The following is a 26,521-nucleotide window of genomic DNA, read 5'->3' as shown; positions in this document are numbered from 1 at the left end:
CAGGCCACATACTGTTGATTACTTGCATGCTTCTTGGTGGTTTTTCCCTGCTATCAGTGACAACCTGTCTACGTGTTCTCAGGGTGCACATGGTCATTTTCTGAATTTCTCACATGTGAGAAAAGTTGGCTTTGCTATTTGTTAGTGGGAAAAGCAGTCAGGTGTGTGGTGAGGAGGAGGAGAGAAAATTAAATGGCTATAACCAATGTGAACATCCCTGCTCCCTGTTAATTGTTGGAGTGGCACCTGCAGTGAGGCAGATGCTGCCTGATGTGAGCTGAGGAGCCTACATCAGATGGGCCTGGGCATGAGCGGGGGGTGGCATCTCACACTGCTCACCTATGCTCAGAGCTCCTCTCCTGCCAGGTCAGGCATTGGGTTGAATCACTCTAAGGTCAGTTTGGGCCCTGGTTATGGCCATGGATGACGTATGTTGGGAAAGACACCAAGGGAGCAGGCACTAGTTATTGATGTAGGTCTGTTTCCCTTACCAGCAGTAAAACTTTTGCTTCATTCTGCAGAGACACTGTTTCCATCAGCATTCGAGCCTCCCTCCAGCAGACCCCGGCTATTCCTCTTCTGATGGCTCATCAGTACCTCCGGGCAAGCGTGGAGGCACAAGTGACCATTGCCGCAGTCATCCTTGCTGGTGTCTACGTGCTGATTATATTTGAGGTAACTTTCATGCTTGCTCTCCTAGATTCATCTGTGCCCACAAGTAAGTGTCTTTTAACTTGGGTGCTCTGGATGGTCTGAGTCTTGCTTCTCTTTTTTCTTTTTCTTCTTCTCCCCAAAGCCCCCCAGCACATAGTTGTATATTCTAGTTGTAGGTCCTTCTGGTTGTGCTATGTGGGATCCCACATCAGCATGGCTTGATGAGCAGTGCTATGTCTGTGCCCAGGATCCAAACCCACAAAATCCTGGGCCACTGAAGCAGAACCTATGAACTTAACCATTCAGCCATGGGGCTGGCCCCCTCAGTCCTGCTTCTTAATCAAATTGCAATAGTATCTTTCCTCAAAAATAACATTTCCCTCATTCTAGGAAGAAAATTGACTTGTGCTGGAATATTTGTTGAGTCTTGACAACTGACATATGCAAGCTGAGTTTTGGCAGGCACTGGCAAAAGTTACCTGAAAAAACTAAATATGCATGGGATTTTCTCACCCTCACTGGAAGTGTGACCCTGCGGGGACAAGTGTTAAGCCTCTCTGAGATGCAGGATTTTCTTATAAGATGGGCAGGTTCATATGTCCCCGACCTGCTTCATAGGATTGTGTGCATGACGGGGACTCAGGAGACCTCGGGGTATGTGGGGAAGGATTATTATCTGTTACATTTCATCAACTCAGCTAGTGGGCCTTTTCACAGATGATCTGCTGTCCTATAAATTCAGTGTTTCTGGGAAACTTTTATTGTGGCTCTAACTTTAATAGCACGAAGCAGAATGTAGACCATGTCTGGGCTCGGTAGATCCATCATTGGTTTAATTGTGAAACCAGATTTACAGCAACACATTGACGAGTCTGTTGGCTACAGTAGATCAAGCCTGGAAGATCAGTAGAGGATGTGGTTCTGAAGGGGTATTTCTTCTTGAGTGTCAGATAGGTATCAGAAATGCCTTGCAGCCGTCGGAGAGAGGAGTGGCCAGAAAAGTTCCAGAAGTTTGCCTGCAGTTGTCTAGTCTGCCTGGGGAAGAATGTCAGCTCCAGGAAGTTGAGCCCCCAGTTGTCCCACAAGGTCTACTCATTGGTTTAGTTGTATCTCTTCTGTCTCTTTTATTCTAGAGCAGCTCTATTCTCTTTTCAATTAATAGTATCATTGTTTTGGGGTTCCCATGACCACTCACATACTCTGTGGGTTTTTAGAAGGACTCCCAGACTCAGAGGAAGCTGTGCTCTGGGTTGTGGTCTACTACTATGACCAGGAATGGGAGAAGACTCATGAGGAAGAGTCTAGAGGAGTCCAAGAATAGGCTTCTGAAAGGTCTCCTCTCCTGGAAGGGTCCACACAGAACACGCCCCTTCCTCTAGCAGCACTGTTTCTGCCCAGGGAAGCCTGCTTGAGACTCAGAGCCCAAAGTTTTGTTGGGGGCTTATCACACAGACACCCTTAGCCTGCCAAAGTCCCAGCCTCCCAGAAGGAAGGCAGGTGTTAAAACCATAAATAACATTTTTTATACAAAAAGTCTCTGCATGCTGGTGCAGCAGAATGCAGTGCTCCATGCCCACAGAACAACCTTATCACTTGGTAACATAGGGAACATTCCAAAGCCAAGTACCCAGATACCAGCCAAGGGCCAACCCTAGAGCAGGCTCTTCTGAAGGCCCTTCTAATGATGGCAACCTCAGGCCTGCAGGTTAAGTCTTTACTGCCCCACCATCTAGTTGGAAAATCCTATTCTGTTGTTCTGTAGAATATCCTGCACCTTGGATTGGGCTGATGGGTTCCTCATAGGATTAATTTGTTACTTGATCCTCTCTATTTCCTACAGACTGCAATTTACTTCTGGAGCCTTCAGGTTCACTTTTGGGGCCTACATACTTCACAGGTGTGCTGGGAGTTTGAATTGCATCAAAGAGGAGGAGCGTAATGTCTGGATGTCTCCCTTTCAGGGATGCTGAGATTGATCAGTGAATTTAGCTGGTGGCAGCCTGGCCTGTTTATTGTCAAGCTCCCTCTTACCTTTGCTCCTAATGGTTTTAATATCAGGGACCATTGCCTAAATCAATAACTTCATTAGCATTTACAATAAACTTTCTAATTCTTCCATTCTATCTGCATTTATAAATGTCATTCTGTATTGAACAGCTTTCTCTCAATTTCCTTAATGTGAAACTCATTACATGCCAGAAATATAACATAAATTATTTTTCTTTAATTGTTGATTTTCATAGTAGTGAGTTGTTGCCTTAGCAACTTCCGGTGGTGTGCACTGAGTTTGTGTCTCTCTTCTGTTTTTCTGAATATCATTTTGAACTTATGGATTTAATAAATTCAATGTGCTTTAATCAGTTAGTCACTAGTAATCAAAAAAATATAGTCCAGTGCCAATTTATTTTTGAAAAGACTTCTCTGTTATTCTAAGGTTTGTATTTTTTTTTTGTATAATTGCACAACTTTTGAAAATTATATAGTTTGTAAATATTTATTAATCTTTCATTAATTAATAGCCATTATTAATAGCCATTCAGAAAAAAAAAAAACCCTTTCGCTCCCTCCCAACAGCCATCCTGAGGTTATAAAAGTTCTATAAAGACACCAATTCAACATGGCTTCTACCCTGGCAGAAACCACAGGTGAGAAGAAACCAAATACATTTGTTCATTGATATTGGCTCATTGAGGGCACCCTTGGACTCCTTGTTAGTCAGTGAGATGAACTGGTGCCCCGTAGGATAAGGCATCACCTCCCAGCTGCTCCATATTATAATCTTCTGGCTATATTGTCTATTTAAAAAATCTTTTTTGTTTTGAAATAATTACAGATTCACTGGAGGTTGCAAAGAAATGTACAGGGAAGTCCCGTGCACCCTTCCCCAGCCTCCCTCAATGTTAACGTGTTATTTCACAGCTGTGGTTCTGTACCAAGACCAAGAAATTGACATTGGTATGATCCATAGAGCTTATTCAGATTTCACTGGTTATACATACACTCATTTGTGTGTGTGTGTGTGCATGTATGGATCTATGTAATTTTATATCTTTAGCCTTGTGTAACCAGCACCACAGTAAAGATACTCAACTGTACCCTCACCACAGGCTCCCTGTAATAGCCCCGTATAGCCACACCCAGCCCCTTCCCCACCATTCCTAAGGCCTGGCCACTACTAATCTGTTTTCCCTCTCTACCATTATGTTATTTCACCAATGCTTTATAATGCAATAAGGTAGTATGTATTCTTTTGTTATTGGCTTTATTCACTCAGTACGATTTCCTTGAGGTTCGTCTAAATTGTTGCATATATCCATAGTTTGTTCCTTTTTATTACTGAATAACATTTCATGGTATAGGTGGAGTGGTTTGTTTAAGCATTCATCCTTTGAATGGTTAAAAATGTTTTTTTCAGTGTGGGACTATTACAAACAAAGCTACATGAACATTTAAAAATGGTTTTTTAATGTTGAGTTTTAAGTGTTCTTTGTGTATTCTAGATATAAGGTCTTGTTAGATATGTGGTTTGCAAATATTTTCTCTCAGTCTAGTTGATAAATTTTTCCTTTTATAGATTGTGCTTTTGGTGTCAAGTTTAAGAACTCTTTGCCTAGACTTAGGTCCCAAAGATTTTTTCCTATGTTCTTTCCTAAAATTTTTATTTTTTGCATTTTTTTTACACTTTTACTTTTTTTTAAAAGTAAAAGTTTTGTAGTTTTCCTTTTTCTGTTTAAGTCCATGATCCGTTTTGAGTTTTTTTTCAAAGTGTGACCTTTAGAGGGAGATCCATTTTTTAACCTATGGATGTCTAATTGCTCCAGCACTATTTGTTAAAAAGTTTATTGGAAGTTTCTTGAATTGCTTTTACTTCTTTGTTAAAAGCTAATTGGCCATATTTGTGTGGCTATACTTCTGAGTTATTTATTCTGTTCCATTGATCTTGGTGTCTATTCTTCCACCAGTACCACGCTATCTTGATTACTGCATATATATCATAAGTGTTGACATTGGGAAGAGGGATCCTCCCACTTTTTTTCCCTCAAAATTTTTTTGGCTACTTTATGGCCTTTCTCTTTCCATATATATCTTAGAATGGCCTTGAAGTCCATGAACATGGTATATCTCCCCATCTATGTAGGTCTTCTTTGATTTCTTTTATAATTTTTCATCACATGCATCATGTACATGTTTTGTTAAATTTATAACTATTTGTTTTTCTTTGGAGCAATTGTAAATTGGATTGTGTTTTTATTTTGATTTCCATTTTTTCATTCTCAGTATATATAAATGCAATTGATTTTTGTATATTGATCTTGTATTCTGTTACTTTATTGTTAATAACAATACTAATAATATTTTTAATTTACTTATTAGTTCTTGGAGTTTTCTGTAGATTCTGTGGGATTTTTTATGTATACAATCATGTAATTTGCTATAGGAATGGTTTTATTCCTTATTTTCAAATCCTTATGCCTTTAATTTTCTTTTCTTTCTTTGTTGCAGTGGCTAAAATAAGAGTGGTGAGAGTGGGTGTCCTTTCCTGTTCTTTATTTTAAAGGGAAAACATTCAGTCTTTCACCATTAAGTATAAAGTTAGCTGTCTATTTTGTAGATGCTCTTTATGAAATTGAGGAAGTTCTTTTCTTTTCCTAGTGTACTGAGAGTTTGTTTTTTTTTTTTTACTGTTATTAGGTGTCGTGTTTCATTAGTGACTTTTTTGTGTCAATTGATTTTCTTCATTAGCTATTTGATATGGTGGATTACATTGATTTATTTTAGAACATTGGACCAGCCTTGCATACCTGGAAAAAAATCTCTCTTTTCTAACTTGGATATTTATTGCTATAATTTTCCCTCTCAACACTTCTTTAGTTGCATCTTACAGATTTTGATATGTTGTACTTTCAGTTTTATTTAGTTCTCTCAGTTTTTAAAATCTCCCTTGAGCCTTCCTCCTTGACTCATAGATTATTTAGAAGTGTGTTTTAAAATTTCTAAATGTTTAGAGATTTTCTTGTTGCCTTTGTGTTACTGAATTATAGTTTGATTCATTTGTGGCCAGAGAACTTACTCTGTATGACTTCAGTTCTTTAAATTGGTTGAAATTTTTTTTATGCTCCAGGGTTATGATCTATGTTGGTGAATACCTGCTGCTGCCAGCTGCTCTCCATACACATTGTATGTTCCCTGATCCCTCTTGGCCCACTCTGCAGTAGATGTGTCACACTTATCACTTTCTAGTGTGCCATTTAGTTCACTCACTTATGTATGTTGTCTGCTGGTTTTGTTCAGTATCACTTCCTGGTGCCTCAGACAGTGCCTGGTATAGAGTAAGTGTTAAGTAAAGATTTATTAAACAAGAATGTTTCCAGAGCATCTTTAGATATTTTACCAGGGGCCGAAGTCCTACTCTGGGTCTGGTCTAACCTGGCTCCTGGGAGCAGGAGCATCATCTACCTCTGACCCAAGAGTGACTGAGTGGGAATAAAGTGTCAGCCAGACTTCCCTTTGGCCTTTTAATAGCTTGATGGGATAAAAATCATTTCGGAAAATTCCTTGGGTTATTTAAACTTCTGGTCCTGCAGATAATCCTGATTGGCACTTTCTTACCTGAGGTTTTGGGATCATATTTCTCATCCTTCTAAAGTAGCTCTTGTTGAAAGCCCCAAAGAACAAAATTGAACTGACCTTCCTAATTCTTGAACTTTGCATCTCTAATAGGGCTTCCCCAGAGATTTCCCAGTGCAGCGTTCTGAAAATGCTATTATCACAGCTAAGGCTTCTATGCTCTTATACTTAATATGAAATCATATTAAAACAGTCTGACACAATCTTCATGAAAAATATTTCACAACATAAAGGAAATAATACTTTTCCCCATGTGCCCCTTATCCAACCCCTGGAATTATGTTTTAAGAAGGTTTGCAACCATAGGCTCCTTTCTGCTGGAAACACACAGGCTTTTCTTTCCCTTTCACCCACTTTATCTAATTGAAGCAAAGTGATGCAGCGTTTGTGTGAGATCATGTCTCATTGCTCTGGGTCCTTTCATGTTTAATCGGGAGCCCATGTAGTATTTGGTTTAGAAATTAACTGTGAAATGAAATTCAAGAGAGATAAATAAAGAACACCTTTAGTCTTCTGGGGGTCTCTGTTAATTTACAGAAATGTGAAGTGCATTTGGAGAGAGAGGAGATGCCGTATTTCAGAATGCAATGCACGTACCACAATGTTGTTTTGCAATGGAAACCTTCAAGTTAGGTTTTCCTAATTTTTGTTATTATGATTTGCAAGGCTGAAATTTAAATTACCACTGTGGCCAATGGCTCTGCCCCCTATTTCATTTCCCTTTGTCTGAAAGCCTCTTCTTATTGCTGAGAAGGCAGTATTGAGATTCACGAAACATATTGCTTCTGGTAACATCTGGCAAACTTTCTCTTGCAGGCTCCATTGCCTCATTCTGGAAGTATTTTTCTTTTCCTTCTGTTGACCTAAACAAATAAAATGGCTGTTTATTTTACTAGAAAAATGGGTTTATTTTGGAATAGCAGAGGAATTGCCATTTGGGACAAGTAAGCTATAGCAAAAACCATAAGCAAGTCCAGCAAACAAAGGAGAGGAACATTGCTTTGTAGAGAAAAAGGAGGACATTAGGAGGAGTCGTTTTGAAAGAAAATCTATTGGTGGAAAGCCAGAGTTCAGGGTGGGCAAAAAGGAAATCTTCCTTCCTCCTACTGGGGTAGTGATTAGCAATTTTGCCTGTTGGTTCTGTAATTGACATGAGTAGTAGTGTGTGATAATTCAAGGTGATGACTCCCCTTTTATATACAGGAAGAAATCTGAGGTTCAGAGGGGAGGCTTGCCTCTCCTGCAGTTTGATGATCAGTCAGGGCCTATTTGTAATACAAAAATCTTAATGCTGTGAGCTCAAGGAATCAGTTGGAAGGACATTTGGGGTCTGTGTGTGCATGTGTGTAAGTAAGATGATGTGTGTGAGTGAGCGTGAAGAGGGTATGTGAGTGTATAAGACTGTATGAATGTGCAAGACTGTGTGTCTGTGTGTGTTAGTGAGGGTGTGAGGGTGTGTGACTGTATGTGTATGCAAGTGTGAGACTGAGTGTGTGTGTGTGTGTGATGAGCCCCAGTGCTCCTTTCGCCTTCATGTCACTGGCTCACCTCCCATGATCACTGATCTGCTGCTCTGAGGCAGGGGTGGAGGATCTGACCTGTCGCCTGCATCCCTTGGTTTGGAGAGTTGTTTCTCTGCATGACTGGGTACCCTCAGGAGTGGGAGCAGATCAGTCCTGACCACACACACAGGGAGTGTCCATGCCCAAGTCCTTGCTGAGTCCCATCTGTACCCCTCCCACACGACCTCCTCTGGGAGGCAGGTCAGGGTGCAGGAGGCACTGCCGTGCTTTCTCAGGCACTCAGGCAGTTATGCTTTGTGTGGCTCAGCCACATCACACTGAGGACAAGGATTGGCTTACATCCTTTCCTGTGTCACCTGAGACTTCCCAGGGCGTGGACCAGCGTGGGCCTTCTCTCTGGTGCTTTGGGACTTGATCCCACACCAGAGAGGGATGGGAGCCGAAGGGGGAAGATGGCGTCAGGGTCGACCTGCAGGGGAGAGTGACGGGAACTGTGGTGGCTCTCCCTCCACCAGGGTTCCTCCTGCTTTTATGGTCTAGCTTGAGTAAGTCTCTTGATAGCACAGCTCATTTTTTTGTTTGTTTTGTTGTTGTTCTTGAGAGTTATTTTATTTACTGACAGTGTGTTCTTTAAAGACTCTGTTTTGGTGGTTTTTCTCCAGTTTTAGAGCTCTGGAACTCTGGAATGCACAGAAGTATAATTGACGTATAACATTGTGTAAGTTGAAGGTGTACAATGTGTTGATTTCAAACATTTATATATTGCAATATGATTGCCACTGTAGCTTTAGCTAACTCCTCCATCAGGTCACATAAATATTAAGTCTTTTATGTGGTGAGAACAATTAAGATCTAGTCTTTTAGCAACTTTGAAGTTTTTAATACACTGTTGTGGACTCTAATTACTATGCTGTGCATTAGATCTCAAGAACTTATTCATCTTCCAGTTGTACCCTTTGACCAACATCTCCCAAACTCCCCCACCTGCCCCACCCCTTGTAATCACCAGTTGACTCTGCTTCTACAAGTTTGGCTTTTTTAGATTCCACATATAAATGATAGCCTTCAGTATTTGTCTTTCTCTGCCTGACTTATCTCACTTATCATAAAGCCCTCAAGGTCCATACGCCTTGTTCCAGATGGCAGGATTTCCCTTTTTCTCATGGCTGAATGATATCCCATTATACCCACACCCACAGACACACACACACACCCACACCCACATCTTCTTTATCCATTCATCCATTCATGGACACTTAGGTTGTTTCCATATATTGGCTATTGTGAATAATGCTGCACTGAATGTGGAGGTGCAGATATGGTTTTTTTTTTTTTTGAGTTAATGATAGGTTACAATCTTGTGAAATTTCGGTTGTACATTATTGTTTGTCAGTTGTGTTGTAGGTGCACCCCTTCACCCTTTGTGCCCACTCCCCACCCCACTTTTGCCCTGGTAGCCACTAATCTGTTCTCTTTGTCCACATGTTTAAATTCCTCAGATGAGTGGAGTCATACAGAGATTGTCTTTCTCTATCTGACTTATTTCACTTAACATAATTCCCTCAAGGTCCATCCATGTTGTTGCAAATGGGATGATTTTGTTCTGTTTTACAGCTGAGTAGTATTCCATTGTATATATATACCACATCTTCTTTATCCATCATCTGTTGATGGGCACTTAAGTTGCTTCCACATCTTGGCTATTGTAAATAATGCTGCAGTGAACACTGGGGTGCATAGGACTTTTGGAATCGCTGACTTCAAGCTCTTTGGATAGATACCCAGTAGTGGAATAGCTGGGTCGTATGGTAGTTCTATTTTTAATTTTTTGAGGAATCTCCGTACTGTTTTCCATGGTGGCTGCACCAGTTTGCATTCCCAACAGCAGTGTGTGAGGGTTCCTTTTTCTCCACAACCTCTCCAACATTTGTTACTATTAGTTTTAGATATTTTTGTCATTCTAATGGATGAAAGGTGGTATCTCAGTGTAGTTTTGATTTGCATTTCCCTGATGATCAGCGATGATGAACATCTTTTCATGTGCCTATTGGCCATCTGTATATCTTCTTTGGAGAAATGTCTGTTCATGTCTCCTGCCCATTTTTTGATCAAGTTGTTTGATTTTTTGTTCTTGAGTTGTGTTAGTTCTTTATATATTATGGATATTAAGCCTTTGTCAGATGTATGACTTGCAAATATTTTTTTCCAGTTAGTGAGTTGTTTTTTTGTTTCAATCCTGTTTTCGTTTGCCTTGAAGAAGCTCTTTAGTCTGATGAAGTCCCATTTGTTTATTCTTTCTATTGTTTTCCTTGTCTGAGAAGACATGGTGTCCGAAAAGATCCTTTTAATACTGATGTTAAAGAGTGTACTGCCTACATTTTCTTCTAGAAGCCTTATGGTTTCAGGTCTCAGCTATAGGTCTTTGATCCATTTTGAGTTTATTTTGGTGAATGGTGAGAAAGAATGGTCAATTTTCATTCTTTTACACGTGGCTTTCCAGTTTTCCCAGCACCATTTGTTGAAAAGACTTTCTTTTCTCCATTGCATGTTCTCAGCTCGTTTGTCGAAGATTAGCTGTCCATAGATGTGTGGTTTTATTTCTGGGCTTTCAATTCTGTTCCATTGATCTGTGCACCTGTTTTTGTACCAGTACCATGCTGTTTTGATTACTGTAGCTTGGTAGTATGTTTGGAAGTCAGGGATTGTGATGCCTCCAGTTTTGTTCTTTTTTCTCAGGATTGCTTTAGCAATTCGGGGTCTTTTTTTGCCCCATGTGAATTTTAGGATTCTTTGTTCGATTTCTGTAAAGAATGTCATTGGGATTCTGATTGGGATAGCGTTGAATCTGTAGATTGCTTTAGGTAGATTGGACATTTTAACTATATTTATTCTTCCAATCCATGTACATGGAATGTCTTTCCGTCTCTTTATGTCGTCATCCATTTCTTTCAGAAAAGCCTTGTAATTTCCATTGTATAGGTCTTTCATTTCCTTAGTTAAATTCACCCTGAGGTATTTTATTCTTTTTGTAGCAGTTGTGAATGGAGTTGTGTTCTTGAGTTCTTTTTCTGTTAGTTCTTTATTAGAGTATAGAAATGCTACTGTTTTATGCAAATTGATTTCATACCCTGCAACTTTGGGCCTTGTTTGTTCTTCTTTTTCTAATTCAGTTAGGTGTAGTTTAAGATTGCTTATTTGGGATTTTTCTTGTTTGTTAAGATGTTCCTGAATTGTGATTAATTTTCCTCTTAATACAGCTTTTGCTGTATCGCATATAAGTTGACATGGCATGTTATCATTTTCATGTGTCTTCAGGTATTTTTTGATTTCTTCTTTAATTTCTTCAATGATCCATTGCTTGTTCAATAGCATCTTGTTTAGTCTCCACATCCTTGTACCTTTTTCAGCTTTTTTCCTGTAACTATTTCTAGCTTCATAGCATTATGATTGGAGAAAATGCTTGTTATTATTTCAATTTTTTTAGATTTGTAGAGGCTTGCCTTGTTTCCCAACATATGGTCTATCCTTGAGAATGTTCCCTGCACATTTGACAAGAATGTGTATTCTGCTGTTTTTGGATGGAGTGTTCTATATATGTATATTAAGTCCAATTGTTTTAGCCTTTCATTTAGCTCCACTGTTTCCTTGTTGATTTTCTGTCTAGATGATCTGTCCATTGATGTGAGTGGGATGTTGAGGTCCCCTACTACTATTGTGTTATTTTTGATATCTTCTTTAGGTTTGTTAATAGTTGCTTTATGAACTTAGGTGCTCCTGTGTTGCATGCATAGATATTTATAAGCGTTATTTCTTCTTGATGAAGTGTCCCTTTGATCATTATATATTGGCCCTCTATGTCTCTCTTCACCTGCCTTATTTTGAAATTGGTGTTGTCTGATATAAGCATTGCGACACCTGCTTTCTTTTGCTTGCTGTTAACTTGGAGTCTTGTCTTCACTCTGAGCCTGTGTTTGTCCTTGGGGCTGAGGTGTGTTTCCTGGAGGCAACAAATTGTTGAATGTTGTTCTCTAATCCATTTTGCCACTTTGTGTCTTTTTATTGGAGAGTTCAATCCGTTTACATTGAGAGTGATTATTGATGCATGAGGGCTTCATGCTGTCATTCTGTTGCTCGTTTTCTGGTTTTCCTCTGTTTCCTTTCTGTCTCGTCCTATGTGTTTTAGCCTACCCATTGGCTTCTGCAATTTCTTATGCTGGGTTTCTTAGATTTTTCCTTATTTATGTTTTGTGTCTCTGTTCTGTTTTTTAGTTTAGTGGCTACCATGAAGTTTGTATTCAGAGTCTCCTGTATAACATAGTCCATTTTCTGGGGGTCTCTTACTTACTTGGCCTAGACTGATTTAGTCCCTTTCCTCCTCCCCTCCTAAATTATTATTTTCATCTCTTATTCCAACTTGTGTTGTTTGTGGTTAGAGTGATAAGATCATCCTTGCCTGTTGGTTTCCTTCCCTTTATCTTAATGCTATAGTTGAATATTTGCTATCCTATTCAGGTTCTATCTTTTTGTCTCCCTACTCTGTGTTTTGTGACACCTTTCTCCCTTTTTTTCTTTTTTCAAGTATGAGAACCTTCTTGAAGATTTCTTGTAGTGGAGGTCTTTTGGTTACAAAGTCCCTTAGCTTTTGTTTGTCTGGAAAAGATTTAATTTCTCCCTTATATCTGAAGGATATTTTTGCTGGATAGAATATTCTTGGCTGAAGATTTTTATCCTTTAAAGTTTTGAATATGTCATTCCATTCTCTCCTAGCTTGTATGGTTTCTGTAGAGGAAGCTGCTGAAAGTGTGATAGGAGTTCCTTTGTAGGTTATTTTTTTCTGCCTTGCTGCCCTGAGTATTCTTTCTTTGTCCTTCATTTTTGCCATTTTTACTACTATATGCCTTGCATTTTACATTGACAATCTAGGAGATCTGAAAACTTCCTCCACCCACATTTCTCCCTCAATCCATAGATTTGGGAAATTTTCTTCTATTATTTCTTTGAGCACAGTTTCTGTTCCATTTTCCTTTTCCACCCCCTCAGAGATTCTGATAATTCTTAAGTTGGATTTCCTCATTGAATCTGACATTTCTCTGAGATTTTCTTCATTTTTTAAAATTCTTAGTTCTCTTTCTTCCTCTGTCTCGAACCATTCAGCCTGTCTATCTTCGATTATGCTAATTTTCTCCTCTATGGTGTCTACACGTGCATTCAGGGAATCTGTATTCTGTTTTATCTGATCCATTGTATTTTTCATCTCTAGTATTTCTGATTGATTCTTCTTTATGGTTTCAATCTCTTTTGTGAAGTAGCTCCAGAACTTGTTGACTTGTTTCTCTACTTTTCCCTCTACCTGATTGAGTTTTTTCATGATAGCTACTCTGAACTCATTTTCACTTAGTTTACTTATTTCCAAGTCCTCAGGACTTAATTCTGTGTTTTTATTGTTTTCCTTCTGGTCTGGAGCTTTCATAAATTGCTGAATGGTAGAGGAGCACTTTTAGTGCATGATGGTATTATTTGGTTGCCGTTACAGCCTGTCGCCACTAGATGAAGGTCGAGAGCCATGTGTTCGGAGCCCTCTGCCTTCAGCCGCGATGGCAGTGTGCAGCGCGGGTTCCGGAAGGAGGACCACTTTCTCTTGCACACAGACCTGGATTCTGATCAGCTCTTGCTGTCTGGTTTCCTGGGGCCCTGGCTTGATGGGGTCCCTGCATGTGAAAGCTTTCCCCTGTTAGCGGGTTTCCGCTGCATGGGTGGTGGGAGTCCTGGTTGATCCCTGGATGCGCGGCCCGCCTACTCCCCTGCTCCTTCCCACACCCGCGGCAGTGATCCCAGTCTCTAGGGGAGGGAGCAAAATTCTCTCTTACCCTGTTCCAGCTCCTCCAAGGGTGGCTCCAGCCTCTCCGCCCTCCATCCTTTGGCTGCTGTGGGTCTCTGATGATCTCTGTATTATTAGAATTATTGGTTGATATTCAGTTGTTCCTTCTTTGCTTGTAGTTTGGAGTGGAGAGAGTCCCGGGTGAGCTCCCTCTGCCATGCCACTGACGTCACCAGAGACTCATGCAGATATGTTTTTGAGATCTTATTTTCATTCTCTTTGGATATATACCCAGAAGTAGGATTGCTGGATCATATGGTAGTTCTATTTTTAATTTTTTGAGGAACCTCCGTACTGTTTTCTGTAGTGGCTACACCAATTTATGTTCTCACCAACAGTGCACAAGGGTTCCCTTTTCTCCACATCCTCACCAACGCTTATCTCTTGTCTTTTTGATGATAGTCATGCTAACGCTTGTGAGGTGATATCTCATTTTGGTTTTTGATTTGTATTTACCTGATGTTTAGTGATGTTGAGCATCTTCTCCTGTACCTGTTGGCCATTTGTATGTCTTCTTTGGAAAAATGTCTATTCAGTTCCTCTACCCATTTTTTAGTCAGGTTTTTTAAAAAAATTTTAATTATTGAAGAGCTCCTTTCAGTGTTTCTTCTAAGGCAGGTGGAGTGGTGGTGAACTTCCTCAGCTTTTGTTTGTCTGGAAAAGTCTTTATTTCTCCTTCATATCTGAAAGATAACTTTTCTGGATCAAGTATTCTTGTCTGGATGTCTTTATCTTTCAACACTTTCAATATGTCACTCCGCTCTCCCCTGGCCTGTAGGATTTCTGCTGAGAAATCTGCTGATAGCCTAAAGGGGGTTCCTTTGTAGGGGGTTCCTTTTGTCTCTTGCTGTTTTTAGGATTCTCTCTTTACCTTTGACTTTTGACAGTTTTATTGTAATGTGTCTTGGAGAAGGTCCTTTTTTTGCTTTGAGATAATAGGGAAATCTATTATCTTCATGAACCTGGATGCCCAAGTCTTCCCCCAGGTTTGGGAAATGCTCAGCTATTATTTCTTTAAATAAACTTTCTTCCCCCTTCTTTCTCTCTTCTCCTTCTGTAAGCCCAATTATTCAAATGTTTGAATGGTTGATGAAATGCCATAGATCATGTAGGCCTTCTTTGCTCTTTTTCATCTTTTTTTCTTTGTTCTTTTCTAATAAGTTATTTCAAAGTTCCTATGCTCTAGGTCACTTATTTTATTTTCCGTTTGGTTTACTCTGTTGATAATCTCTATTGTATTTTTCATTTCATTCATTGAATTCTTCAGCTCCAGAATTTGTTTGGTTCCTTTTATGATTTCTGTCCATTTGTTAAACTTCTCATTTTGTTAATGTGTTGTTTTCCTGGTTTCATTGAATTATCTTCTTGTGTTTTCTTATAGCTTGTTGAGTTCCTTCAGTACAGCTATTTTGAATTCTTTATCAGCTAGATTGCAAAATTCTGTGCCTTTGAGTTTGGTCTTTGGAGAAGTGCTATCTTTTGGTGATGACGTGCTTCCTTGATTCTTCGTGTTCCTTGTTTTGCAGTGCTGCTTTTGCATTGAAGTAGCAGACACTGAAACCTTTACTGTTTGTATTCAGGTGGGATGTACTGTTTGTTTGTTCTGTTATATTCCAGGCTTTCTCTGACCTGGTAGGGATACTCTTGCCCCGCACTTCTTGCTCCCTCTTGCAGCAGAATTCATAAACTTTTGTGTCTTCTTTGGTTCTTACAACTCACCAGGCTGGCTGCTAGTAACTTCTCTTTTATTTTCCAGAAGGTGGGGCTACAGATCATGTTTGAGCTTTCTCCCTTCCCCACAGATATCTGCTCTGTCTTTCTGATATCACTCTGTTTTCCAGAGCTTGCTCTTGCCACCACACTCAGGAGCATGCTCAAGGAGCCAGAATACAATTGGGGGAGGTGTGGATTTAGTACTCAGGGCATTGGGGGTGCCCGTGGACCAGGTAGGGGCATCCTCAGGTGAGGTTCTCCCAGCAGCTGGCTTCCTGCTGGAGTCCTGATCTGTCAGTGGGAATCATGTCCCTTTAATGCCCTTTGACATTCTTATCTGAGTCTTTCCTGATCTCCCCCCACCCCAGTCATGGAGGTCCTGCTTAGGTACTCTGGGTGCTATGGGAAAGAAATGGGTTTCTTCAGCAGCATCCCATACAGCTGGAAGAGCTGAGCACTCACTCACCACTCTCCTTTTCCTTGCGAGAGAGGTCATTGCCAGCTAGTTCAGCTCCAAGCAATGTCACTTTTGGGGAGGGGCAGCATTGGCAAAGTTCCTCTTACCCTCCCCAGTGTGTTCAAACTCGTCTTTTGGACACATTGCCATAATGAAATCTCCTCGGCTGGACTCCTGTAGATTCTCTCTTGTCCATTAGTATCTGCCCAGATCAGCACTCTCCTGGTTTTCCCTGACTGTGGCCAAGAGGGATTGGGCCAGGTTTGCCTGGCTTCCACTGGTTTTGCAGCCCATACCGAGGTCTCTCTGCTTATTACCAGATGTATAGGTGCGTGAGTCTCCTCCTGGGTCCCTTGTCATGTGGTGCTGGATCCCACTGCTCCAATAGAGGTACTTTTCTTCATGGAGGTATGCCTAATTAGCTGTTAAAAAAGGAGGGACATCTTGTGCTGCTATGATGCTGATGTCACCTCTCAGTTCACTTTTAAATGCTCAAAACATGAGATGTCTGACTAATGTTCTTCCTTGGGGTACTGTGGTAAATGGAAGGGTATATGAAGGTAGATAGAGGTGCATCTGCAGACATGTAGGACTCCCACAGCCCTGGCCTTGGCCCCCCCAGGGCTCCCATTTCTGCCTGTGTGGTGTGGTGGCCAATGGACACTGTCCCCAAGCAGGTGCATACCACTGCACGTATATCATGGGCTCTGTGGAAATCACATGAGCTGGGAAGGAAAGTCTGAGAGCCTTTGCTTTGTGTCATCTCAAGCCAAGTCTCCCAGCTTGGGGGGAGCAGTAGGCAGCAGGGACAGCTCTGTCAGGGGAACAGCTGTTCATGGAGGGTGGCCCTTGTGCTTTCTTGAGCCTGTTGCTTCCCAGGGCACCTGGAACAATGACAGGAACAGGCTGGTCAAAGGTCACTGTGAACCCACTGGTCCACACTGGCAGAGAACCTCCCTATGTTTGCATCTCACATGCATGGGATGGCAGTGAGGGTGAGGACAGTTTTGAGTCTTGATTCAATAGCATGCTGTCCTGCACATAGTGGGCATTCAGCACTCATGTGTTGTGTGGAGTTGAAGGCCCTGTTTTCTAGTCCCTTTTCTCTAACATGATGTAGTGGGATGAATATGGGCTTTGTGGTTCTGAGTAAGTTGCAGTGGTTCTCTGCATTTCATTTTCCTTATCTATAAGACTCATTGGTTTGTTGTAAAGGATGAACGTGGCAACATGAATGGGGCATGGACAGGCTGTCCCTGGAGGTGCCACCTTGGTTTTCCATGTCCTGGTGTGGGACCCAGACCAACTCCTTCCTTCCTGGGCCATGTCCTGTCAACCATGGGTGGGAACAGCTCCCATGCTGTGCCTGGGCCGGGCTTGCGTGTGCGTGTTTGCTCTGATATTGTTACTTGCTGGACTGCCTGCCAGGTGGGTCACTTTTGACCCTCCCTTGTTTCCTAGGGGTAGGATTTTCTAGCCACTTTGCAGCTGGTGAGCCCATATCCCTCTGTCCTGCATTGTGAAGGCACTCTGGTTCTCCAGTTTATGTATAGTCATGCCCTGTGCTCTGACTCTTCGGATGTGAGCAGAGCGACTCCTTCTCCTTCTTGCCTCGGTGGTGGCATGTGTGTGAGGAAGCCTGGGTCTCTGAGGGAGGGACCATGGTGAGCAGAAGCCTGCCGGCTACATGTGCTGCAGCTGTGCTGGGGACCAAGAGGCCCCTGCCAGAAGGGATGGTGTGATCTACCCTCATAGACCACTGAGTCTGGTTCTTTCATAGCTAGAGAGAACCTCGTGACTCTTGCTGAGCTGGGGTCTTGCCTTGGGGAAGCCCTGGATGCTGCCAGTTCTCATGTATTGACACTACCATCAGAGGGAATTTCCAGCATCTGTCACTGTTCCAGAGTCCCCTCCAAGTCCATGTTCCCTTCTCTGTGACCATTCGTGTGAACCATCTCCTTTCATTGAAGAGGACAGTTTGCCTAAGAAATGATGAAAGGAATGGAAGGGGATGCGTTTGCTGGGTAATGTGGGGGATGTGGGGGTGATGGCCTGGGTCCTGAGGGCCTGGGCCAGAGCAGCCAGGGAGGGTGGAAGTCCTGCCTGGAGTGATTTCAGAGCTTTGCAGGGTGACAGTGCTGTCCTCATCGGCTCAGGTGGACTTGACAAGGAGAGTGTCTGCTCTTTCTTCTCACACTTCCCTCCTGCCAGGTGCTGCCCTCTTGGCTTTTCCTCCTGCCCAGAGTCTCTCGTGTACAGAAGAGGAGGGAGTCGTGCCTGAGGGGTGGGGTTGGCTGGAATGATGGAGCCCCTCCTCACTGCCACCTCCCTGAGGTTGGTCCCATCATTGCTTTTGAGCTCTGAGCATCACAGACATTTCATATGGAAATCAACAAACCCACTTTATTTTCAAGCATGTGTGTCGTGTTTCTACCTTAGTCTCACAGTTTGGCGGGTGGCTGTGTGTTGTAAACAAAAGTCTCCAGTGTGGGGGCGTTTGTGCATCTCTGAGGGCAGGACAATGAAGACCTCACCGCAGCTGGGCCATGTTGGTGTTTCAATTCCAGAGTGACCCTGGGGCGCTGCCTGTCCTTTGAGGCAGAGAAATAGGATGGGGAGGGAGTGGGAACAGCCAAGACGACCTGCGGCACCTGGCTTCTTTCAGAGTCTGGAAAAAGGAAACAGACATGCCCAATGTGGGATTTTCATCCTGTGCTGGGAGAAACGTCCGTTTGATGATGCATTGCCAGAGAGCAGTCATTTTGGAAGAATGTCTCAAGGAAGTTTTGGGAAGCTTCAAACAGAGTGTTTCATTCTAATCTCTATTTCAACCTTTAGGATATATAGTTTTTGGTAATATCCTCACTCTCCAATGGCTTGTGGAAACATGGCCAGCTGTTGTGATTCTGTGAAGCTGGAAGAGTTAAGTCACATGTTCTCTGTTTTACTGCTGTAGCTAAGCTTTGTAGTTTCTGAGAAGAAATGTTTGCGATACGCAATAGGAATTTGTACTTTAGGAACTTAGCACTGAAAATTCAGAGGTATAATTATCCTTATTTTTCCTTTTTGGAGAGAAATCTAAGCCATCTTCCTAGGCAACACAGGCTCACTTGGTGATGGGGCCGACTTGGGCACAGCCATGTGTTCACAATCCACCACTGTGGGATCTTGTTTAAGTCCTATGATCAGAGTTAACATGTTTTATATACTTGAAGACTGTACCAGATGACTTCTGGGAGTGCCTTTCAGCTCTAAGGTCTATGAGTCTATGTAATATAAGCCAGGCCAGAAAATTAACTGAGCGCTATATGGGCAATTCCTAAAAAAATTTATACATTTGTGAATATACCTACTCCTTGGGTCACACAGTGCCTGAGGGACTCTGTAGTGGGAACACATCAGATGAAATACGAGGCAGCTGCATTTAGCTCCCCCACGGGTGGGTCATGAGCTCTGTGAGGGGCACTGCTGGTTTTGGTTTCCAGGCTGTTCCCTGACCACGGTTGTCTGGCACTGCCTGGACACTGGGCCTTGACTGTTATGTGAGTAGGAAGCAGCCTGAATCCCATTTTGGAGGTTCTGGCCTCCTCCAGGGGTCATGTTATATGGGAGGGGACAGGGGTGGTACTCAGCTAGGGAGTCCTGAATGGTGGGTAGAGGGGCTCCCTACCATGTCCTGGGACCCTGAGTGTCCTTCTGTGCTGAGGGCAGAGGGGCTTTCCACTGTGTCCAGGGACCTAACTTAGTACCTGTTTATATATATATGGCATAGTATATATATAGTATAGTGTAGTATGTGTGTGTGTGTGTATATATATATATATATATAAAATAGTATAAGGGCACTATATATATATATTATATATATAGTATAGTATAGTATAATGTGTGTGTGTGTGTGTGTATATATATATATATATATATATATATATATAGTATAGTATAAGGGCACTAATCACATTCCTGAGGGCTCCACCTTCATGACCTAACTACCTCCCAAAGGCCCCACCTCCTAATACTATCATCTTAGGGGTTAGGATTTCAACATAGGAATTTTAGGAGGACACAAACATTCAGACCGTAGCAGCAACCATGACCACAGTACAGTTTTAGGACATTCCATCACCCCATAAGTGTCCCTAGGGCCCATTTGCTATCAATTCCTATTGCTACCCTCAGCCTTAGGCAGCCCTGATTTTCTTTCTGTCTCTAAATTTACCTTTCTGGACAGTTCATACAAATGGAATGATACAGTATACAATCTTTTGTGTCTGACTTCCTTCACTTAGCATAATGTATGTTGGGTTCATCCAGTACATGGCACATACCAATGGTCCCATGTTGTAGCATGTACTACGTTTTGTTTATCCATTATTCACCATGGATGGACATTTGGAATGTTTCCAGCTTTTGCCTATTTTGAATAATATTGCTATGAACATTCATGCTTTATGTGGACTGTTAAAAGATAAACTGAGGCATATTAATTTTTAAGAGTTTGAGCAAAAATGGATTCAAATTTGGCAGCACCAAAACAGAAGTGCTTAGGAGTACACCACCCACAGGAGCTGGGGCAAGAATTTTACAGAGAAGATGCGGAAGCAAAGCAAGGAAATTATTTGACTGGTTACAGCTTAAGTATCTGCCTTATTTGGGAAAGCTTTGGTGGCTGTTTGTGATTGATTGTCCTTAGATTTCAATTCCTTAACTTTGAGGCATTGACAGGCTTATGTTTGGGTTTGCTTACATAGGCTGCTAAGGCATTAGAGCTCTCTCAGTCTGATAGCCTCATTTAATTAATTTAACAGGATGTATGTTTTCATTTCTTTGGGTATATTCCTAGGAGTGTAATTGCTGGATCATATGGTAAATTTATGTTTAACTTTTTAAGAAACTGCCAAACTGTTTTCCACAGTGACTGAACGATCTTAGATTCCCACCAGCAATATTTGAGAGTTTTAATTTCTCCACATCCTTGCCTTTCTTCATGTTTTGTCTTAGAAATTCTCTATCCATTTGAATTATAATTAAATAGAAAAGATACTTTTGTGATTTAGTGATTAATCTGAAGTCTCAATTATATTAAGCAGTCAGCTGTGTACCTTTGGTTTAATAACAGTCTCAGCAATTGGGCAGAATTGATTTATGTTGTGGAACTAATGGTCCAGTTGCCTAGGGATTATGTGGTAAATAATTAATGACAATTTACTGCAGGCTTCCTTGTAGAACATACTTTATCCAGCCTTCTGCTTCTACTTCAGGTCATCCAATTATTTAGGAAATGAAAGCAGCTATCTTTAGAAGAGAGACTGGTAGTGGTTGTGTGTGTTCAGACTCTGAAACAGCGAGAGCTGTGATTTATTTATTGTCTTAATAGATATGGTATAAAATGGCTGATGTTGACAGATATTTATATCAACATAGGCTTTTGTGCATTTTAAACCTCCGTGGACTGGAATGCAATAATTTCCTACATTTCTTTTTAGATCGTTCACAGAACACTGGCAGCCATGTTGGGTTCCCTCGCGGCGTTAGCAGTGCTGTCTGTGATTGGCGATGTAAGTTCTAATATTTCAGATCATCGACTACCACCTGATAGAATGTCAGACTCAAAGGCAGTCCAAGAATTAGGTGCTAGCTGGTGATCTTCACTCTTTTATGTACTATTTCCACATTTCACCCCAGGGACCATGCTAGAGGCATGAACTAACAAACTTTATGACATTGGTAAGTATTTTTCATTTGACTTTATCACATATACACACACACACATACACACACACATGCACATTCATCCCAGTGGTATTATTCTCCATTTTAACTGAGAAAAGGCTCATCGTGGTCACGCATTTGCCCAGGGCCATGTAGCTGAGTGGTGTTAGAGCTGGTTCTGGGTGCTGTCTGCCCTTGGGAACTGGAGGAGGCCATCCTGTAAGGAGCAGAGAGGTGGGAGACAGTAAGGTTGGAGTTCTGTCCTGCAGACATCAGGAGACCCATGGAGATGCATGTTTGGTGAGTGATAGCATCCCACCAGGGCCTGAGTGTGGCCCATCTGGCAGGAACATAGGAATGAATGTAGGAAAGCAAGAGAGGCCAAGTCCCCACTGGTGATAGAGGCCTGGAGTTATTTGACAGGCAGTGCTGGAACTGAACAATGTGGCAACACACAGAACTGGATTTGAAAACAGCTTTATAGAATTCAATGCGTTGTTTTGAAAACTGTTAGTAGAGACCATTTCAGTCAACCAAAGAATAATAGCTGGTTTAAAAAACTACGTAGGGGCTGTGTTCAGTTAGTTACTATGTTTTCTTCTTTTTCTTGGCTAGAATTGGTGTAAACAAATGCCAACCCTAAAGGTAAAATGTCCCAGAATCCTAAAACTTATATATAAGCCACTGTTGTCTTTATTAATTATTAAGGAGTAGTATAGTAGTAGTTATTTCATTTTAAAAATCATTAACATGACACATGGAAGGTGCCTGCTGTGGGAAGCTACCTAGGCCACCGTGCAGTCCTTTCCTAACAACCAGACTTGCAGTGCCCTCACGTTATACTCCATGCTCCCAATTCCCCATGACCCTGGCCTTCCCTATTCTTCACGGTGGTTAGAAGATGAATTGAGAGTGGGTGGACAGATGGAGAGTAGGACAAATATGTCCTTCAGTTATCATCATTTTGGCCTCATGCGCTGATACCAAGAAAGACATATGTGGACACGACTGACCTCAAGGGCCAATCCTGCAATTCAGGCAACAGTTCTTCATAGAGTTGCCAGGACAGAGTTTATGAAATTTGTTTTTCTTATTACTAAATTTGTAGGCTCGACATTACGATGCCTTGGGTCATGACTGTTTTTCAGTCATGATATAATCTGATTTCAAAGGCAAGTAGATGATGTGATTTTCGACTCTGGCCCAGTGAGTGGGTTTGCTGTGAAGGGAAGCGTATTTTTACAGCTTATCACCAGGGGGATGATGCCCAAGATTAATTGGCAAATCTGTGCTTTGATTGCAGAGACCCAGTCTGACCCATGTGGTGGAGTGGATTGATTTTGAGACCCTGGCCCTGCTGTTTGGCATGGTAATTACAGTTCTCCCAGGAGGATGGGGCTCCAAGCCTGCCATAACCCAGGACCTTCTTTTTTGCTGCTGCTGATAATCCTTCATTATATTAAAGATACTGTGCTGCTTGATAATTAAGGCTTGATTGAGAAGTGTTAGTGCAGGTCTAGCTAATTTCTCTTGTGGATGAATGGTGCTCTGATCTGGAGAATTTGTCTAAGGCCTGTCTGATGGTGAAATAATATTGCCACTTAGAAAATTTAGCAAATTTCTTGAGTTACTGCCCTTAAAATATAAAACTGAATATCCTAAATAAATGAACCATGTAAGTTTCAGTGATTGGAAAAGTATCCTTAATTATAAGGATAAAGGAAGAAATTATCCATAAGTAATTCGTGTATGCTGATTTATCAGACATTGTCAAGAGGCCACTCTGCTGCATGCAGTGAAGAGTGTCACCAAGTCAACTTACAGGAAGGGAACTTTAAGACACACAAGTGGGCTAGTGTGGGACATGAGTCATAAACTAATTTAACTAGAATAAGTGGAATTCGACAAGGACTTGGACAGCAGTGGGAATGGCTCATGCATTCTTGGACAGACCCCGCAGCAGCTGAATGGTCTGAAAGAGGGCTTTCCCTCTCTGGGCTAGAAGACCCACTCTGTGAAAAGTCACTATATAGCCTCATTTTCCTTGCTAACATCTAATCCCTCCTCAGGCTGGCAGTCATAATGGAGGGTCCTGCTACTCTAGGCTTCAGTGTGACCCAAACTAGCTCTGCTTCCTCTGTGGGTGGAGTGTGGGGAGATGGGTCAGTGCTCTGAACCCAGGCTTCATAGAGGAACTAATATTTGGGTTGGGTCCTGAAAAGCACATAGGGTTTGGGCATCTGGAAGGAAGAAGAAAGGCATACCCGATGTCTCATAATTTTTTTAAAATTAAATAAATGGTATGTTAGTCAGCTTGGGCTGCCATAACAAAGTACCACAGACTTGGGGGCTTAAACAATGGACATTTATTTTCTCACAGTTCTGCAAGCTGGAAGTCTGAGATCAAGGTACAGGTAGGGTTGGTTTCTCCTGAGGCTTCTCTCCTTGGCATTGTAGATGGCTGTCTTCTCCCTGTGGTGTAACGTGGTTGTCCCTCTGTGTGTGGCTGTGTTCTGATCTCCTCTTCTTATAAGGACACCAGTCAGCTTGGATTAGGGCCCACTCTATGACCTCACCTTAACTCAATTACCTCCTTAATATAGTCACATTCTGAGGTACTGAGGGTTAAGACTTCAACATATGAATTGGGAGGGGCACAATTCAGCCCATAACAAGTGGTTTAATTTTTTCTCTCAATTGAAATCAGTTCAGCAAGGTTCTGTGATTCTAGAATTTTGGGGGTGCAGAGAGAGTCTATATAATCAGGCACCTGCATTTTCCACCCTATTTCATGGCAGTCAGCCACGTGTGGGGTCACTCACCCCAATCCTTGAGTTCCAGTCTCTCTTACATGTTTCTGGCAGCCAACGTGTGGAACAGCTTCCTCACACAGGGCCTGCCCCTTCGCGTTCATGTGTAGCTTCCGTTGGTGCCCCACAGTGGCTGTCTGGGTTAGGATGAACATTGGTGGTCATTCTAGACAAGGTAAATATTTGTATTGAGTCTAAACGGACTTTTGGACATTTTTGTTTTGTATGGTTTCTCGGAAAGACGATATTGGGCCTACTATTTTCCAAGTACTTTAATTTACATAATTTTATTGAATTTTCACAACAACCTTACAAGGAACAAAACATTCAGAGGTGAGGTATGACAACTGAAGTGCAGAGGATTAAAAAAATTTTCTGTTCAAGATTGAAGTATTCCTAAGTGGCAGATTCAGTATTTGAAACTGCATCTTCTTATTCCAAGTTCAACACATGGTACATTGCCATTTTAGGAGGTGGAACAGAGAATCTTCCAGAAAGTTCAGGCTGGATGAAATGTCTGGTTGATTAGATTTGGAATAAATGGGACATTACTTTTTCTTACTATCTCAGAAGGTTGTTAACACCAACTCAATGTCATCATTAGAAAGAAACCAAAGTTAATACATTTTCTGGGTTTATAACCAGAGATTCATGATTTTAATGTAATTGCTCTTATTTGCATGTCTTGATCAAATTGTTAACAAAAATCTGTTTAGTTATGTTAGGAAACAAAGTTTAACCCAGTTTTAAAATCTTAAAATGTTTAGTTTTGCTTCTATGGACATTTAGGTGCGGATGGCCACATTCTGGCCCATTTCCTTCCCGGCTTCTAGCTTTGTGACTGTGAGCAAGTCATCTCCCCTCTTTGCCTTCCAGTTTGCTGGCCTATGAGGCAGAGAGTAATAATAACATGTGATGTTGTAAAGATTAGATGGAATGATAATGTACCTTGGACACAGATCCCTGGACAAAAATAGAGGCGCAAAACTGCTAGCAAGAGGGTTCATTCAGGGAGTTTGTAAGTGCACTACACTCAATGAGAGAACAGAAGCTTGATGACGTTGTAGCTTTCCTGCTGAGGCCAGAGCTCAGATTTGTAACTGGTCACTCTGATGTCATTTCAGGAATGTGCTCTGCTAAAAGATTCTTCTTGTCTCCTTTTTCTCTATTCCCCACAGATGATCTTGGTAGCCATATTTTCAGAAACTGGATTTTTTGATTATTGCGCTGTAAAGGTAGGTTTGATGTGACACTGAATAGTTTGTATTAATTAATTGACATATTTATTTTCCACCATTATGTATTTAGTGAATAAAACTACCATTTAAATCAAATATTTTAAAATTCTATCCTCCTTTTCAAAATCAGTGCTGCCAGGCTAGGTGCAGTTGCCATGCTAAGTGAGGTGGCTCTGAGCAACCCTTTCAGCTTTTCAGTATACAACTGAAGAAGGAGATCAGGAAAAGAGCACTCGAGCTGAACGTTTGTGTAACATTATTTAAATTGGCAGGTTGAGAGCTTCACATCAAAAACTGTTTCACATTTTAGAATATCTAAATATTTCAAGTCGTCAGCTTCTGATTGCTTTTTTGGTGAAATAATTCCAGTGATTACTTTCTAAATATTGAACATATAAACAGTCACTTTTATAACTGGGACCCTGGGGGATCCACCAGCGAGTTCTGACCACCAGGATTTGCACTGGTCCTATCACTCAGCGTTGGGGAAAGGAGATTTTGCCATGCCCTGCTAATGCAAGGACTGGTGCTGTGCTTGATATTTTTAGAACTGAAAAGTTCTTTTAAAAAATTATTTGCTCAGGGCTAGCCTGGTGGCAAAGTGGTTAAGTTTGCTTTGTCTGCTTCAGCGGCCTGGGGTTCATGGGTTTGGATCCCAGATGCAGACCAATGTGCTGCTCATCCAAGCCATACTGTGGCAGTATCCCATGTCCAGGATAGAGGAAGATTGGCACAGATGTTAACCTCAGGAACAATCTTCCTCAAGCAAAAGGAAGAAGATTGGTAACAGATGTTAGCTCAGGGCCAATTTTCCTCACCAAAAATAAATAAATAAATAAATGATTTGCTCAACAAAGCCCTTTGCAAACTCTGAATGGTAGAACCATGCTATGATTTTTGCTATCTTT

The 26,521-nt window shown here is 41.5% G+C and overlaps 1 protein-coding gene across 3 annotated transcripts in view; it reads left to right on the top strand.

Moving 5' to 3' along the window:
- Positions 1-26,521, top strand: part of OCA2 (OCA2 melanosomal transmembrane protein) — a 365,906-nt gene that overhangs the window by 85,779 nt on the left and 253,606 nt on the right. For all 3 annotated transcript variants that reach the window (XM_023652076.2, XM_014734075.3, XM_070231431.1), the window contains 4 exons: positions 522-675; positions 21,340-21,411; positions 22,869-22,934; positions 25,554-25,610. In XM_023652076.2, coding sequence (XP_023507844.2) covers positions 522-675; positions 21,340-21,411; positions 22,869-22,934; positions 25,554-25,610 — 349 coding nt within the window. The remainder of the gene's footprint in view (positions 1-521; positions 676-21,339; positions 21,412-22,868; positions 22,935-25,553; positions 25,611-26,521) is intronic.

This window comes from Equus caballus, chromosome 1, assembly GCF_041296265.1.
Source record: "Equus caballus isolate H_3958 breed thoroughbred chromosome 1, TB-T2T, whole genome shotgun sequence".
Lineage (NCBI taxonomy): Eukaryota > Metazoa > Chordata > Mammalia > Perissodactyla > Equidae > Equus > Equus caballus.
Note: the sequence above shows the minus strand (reverse complement) of the source record. Positions and strands in the feature narration are given on the sequence as shown.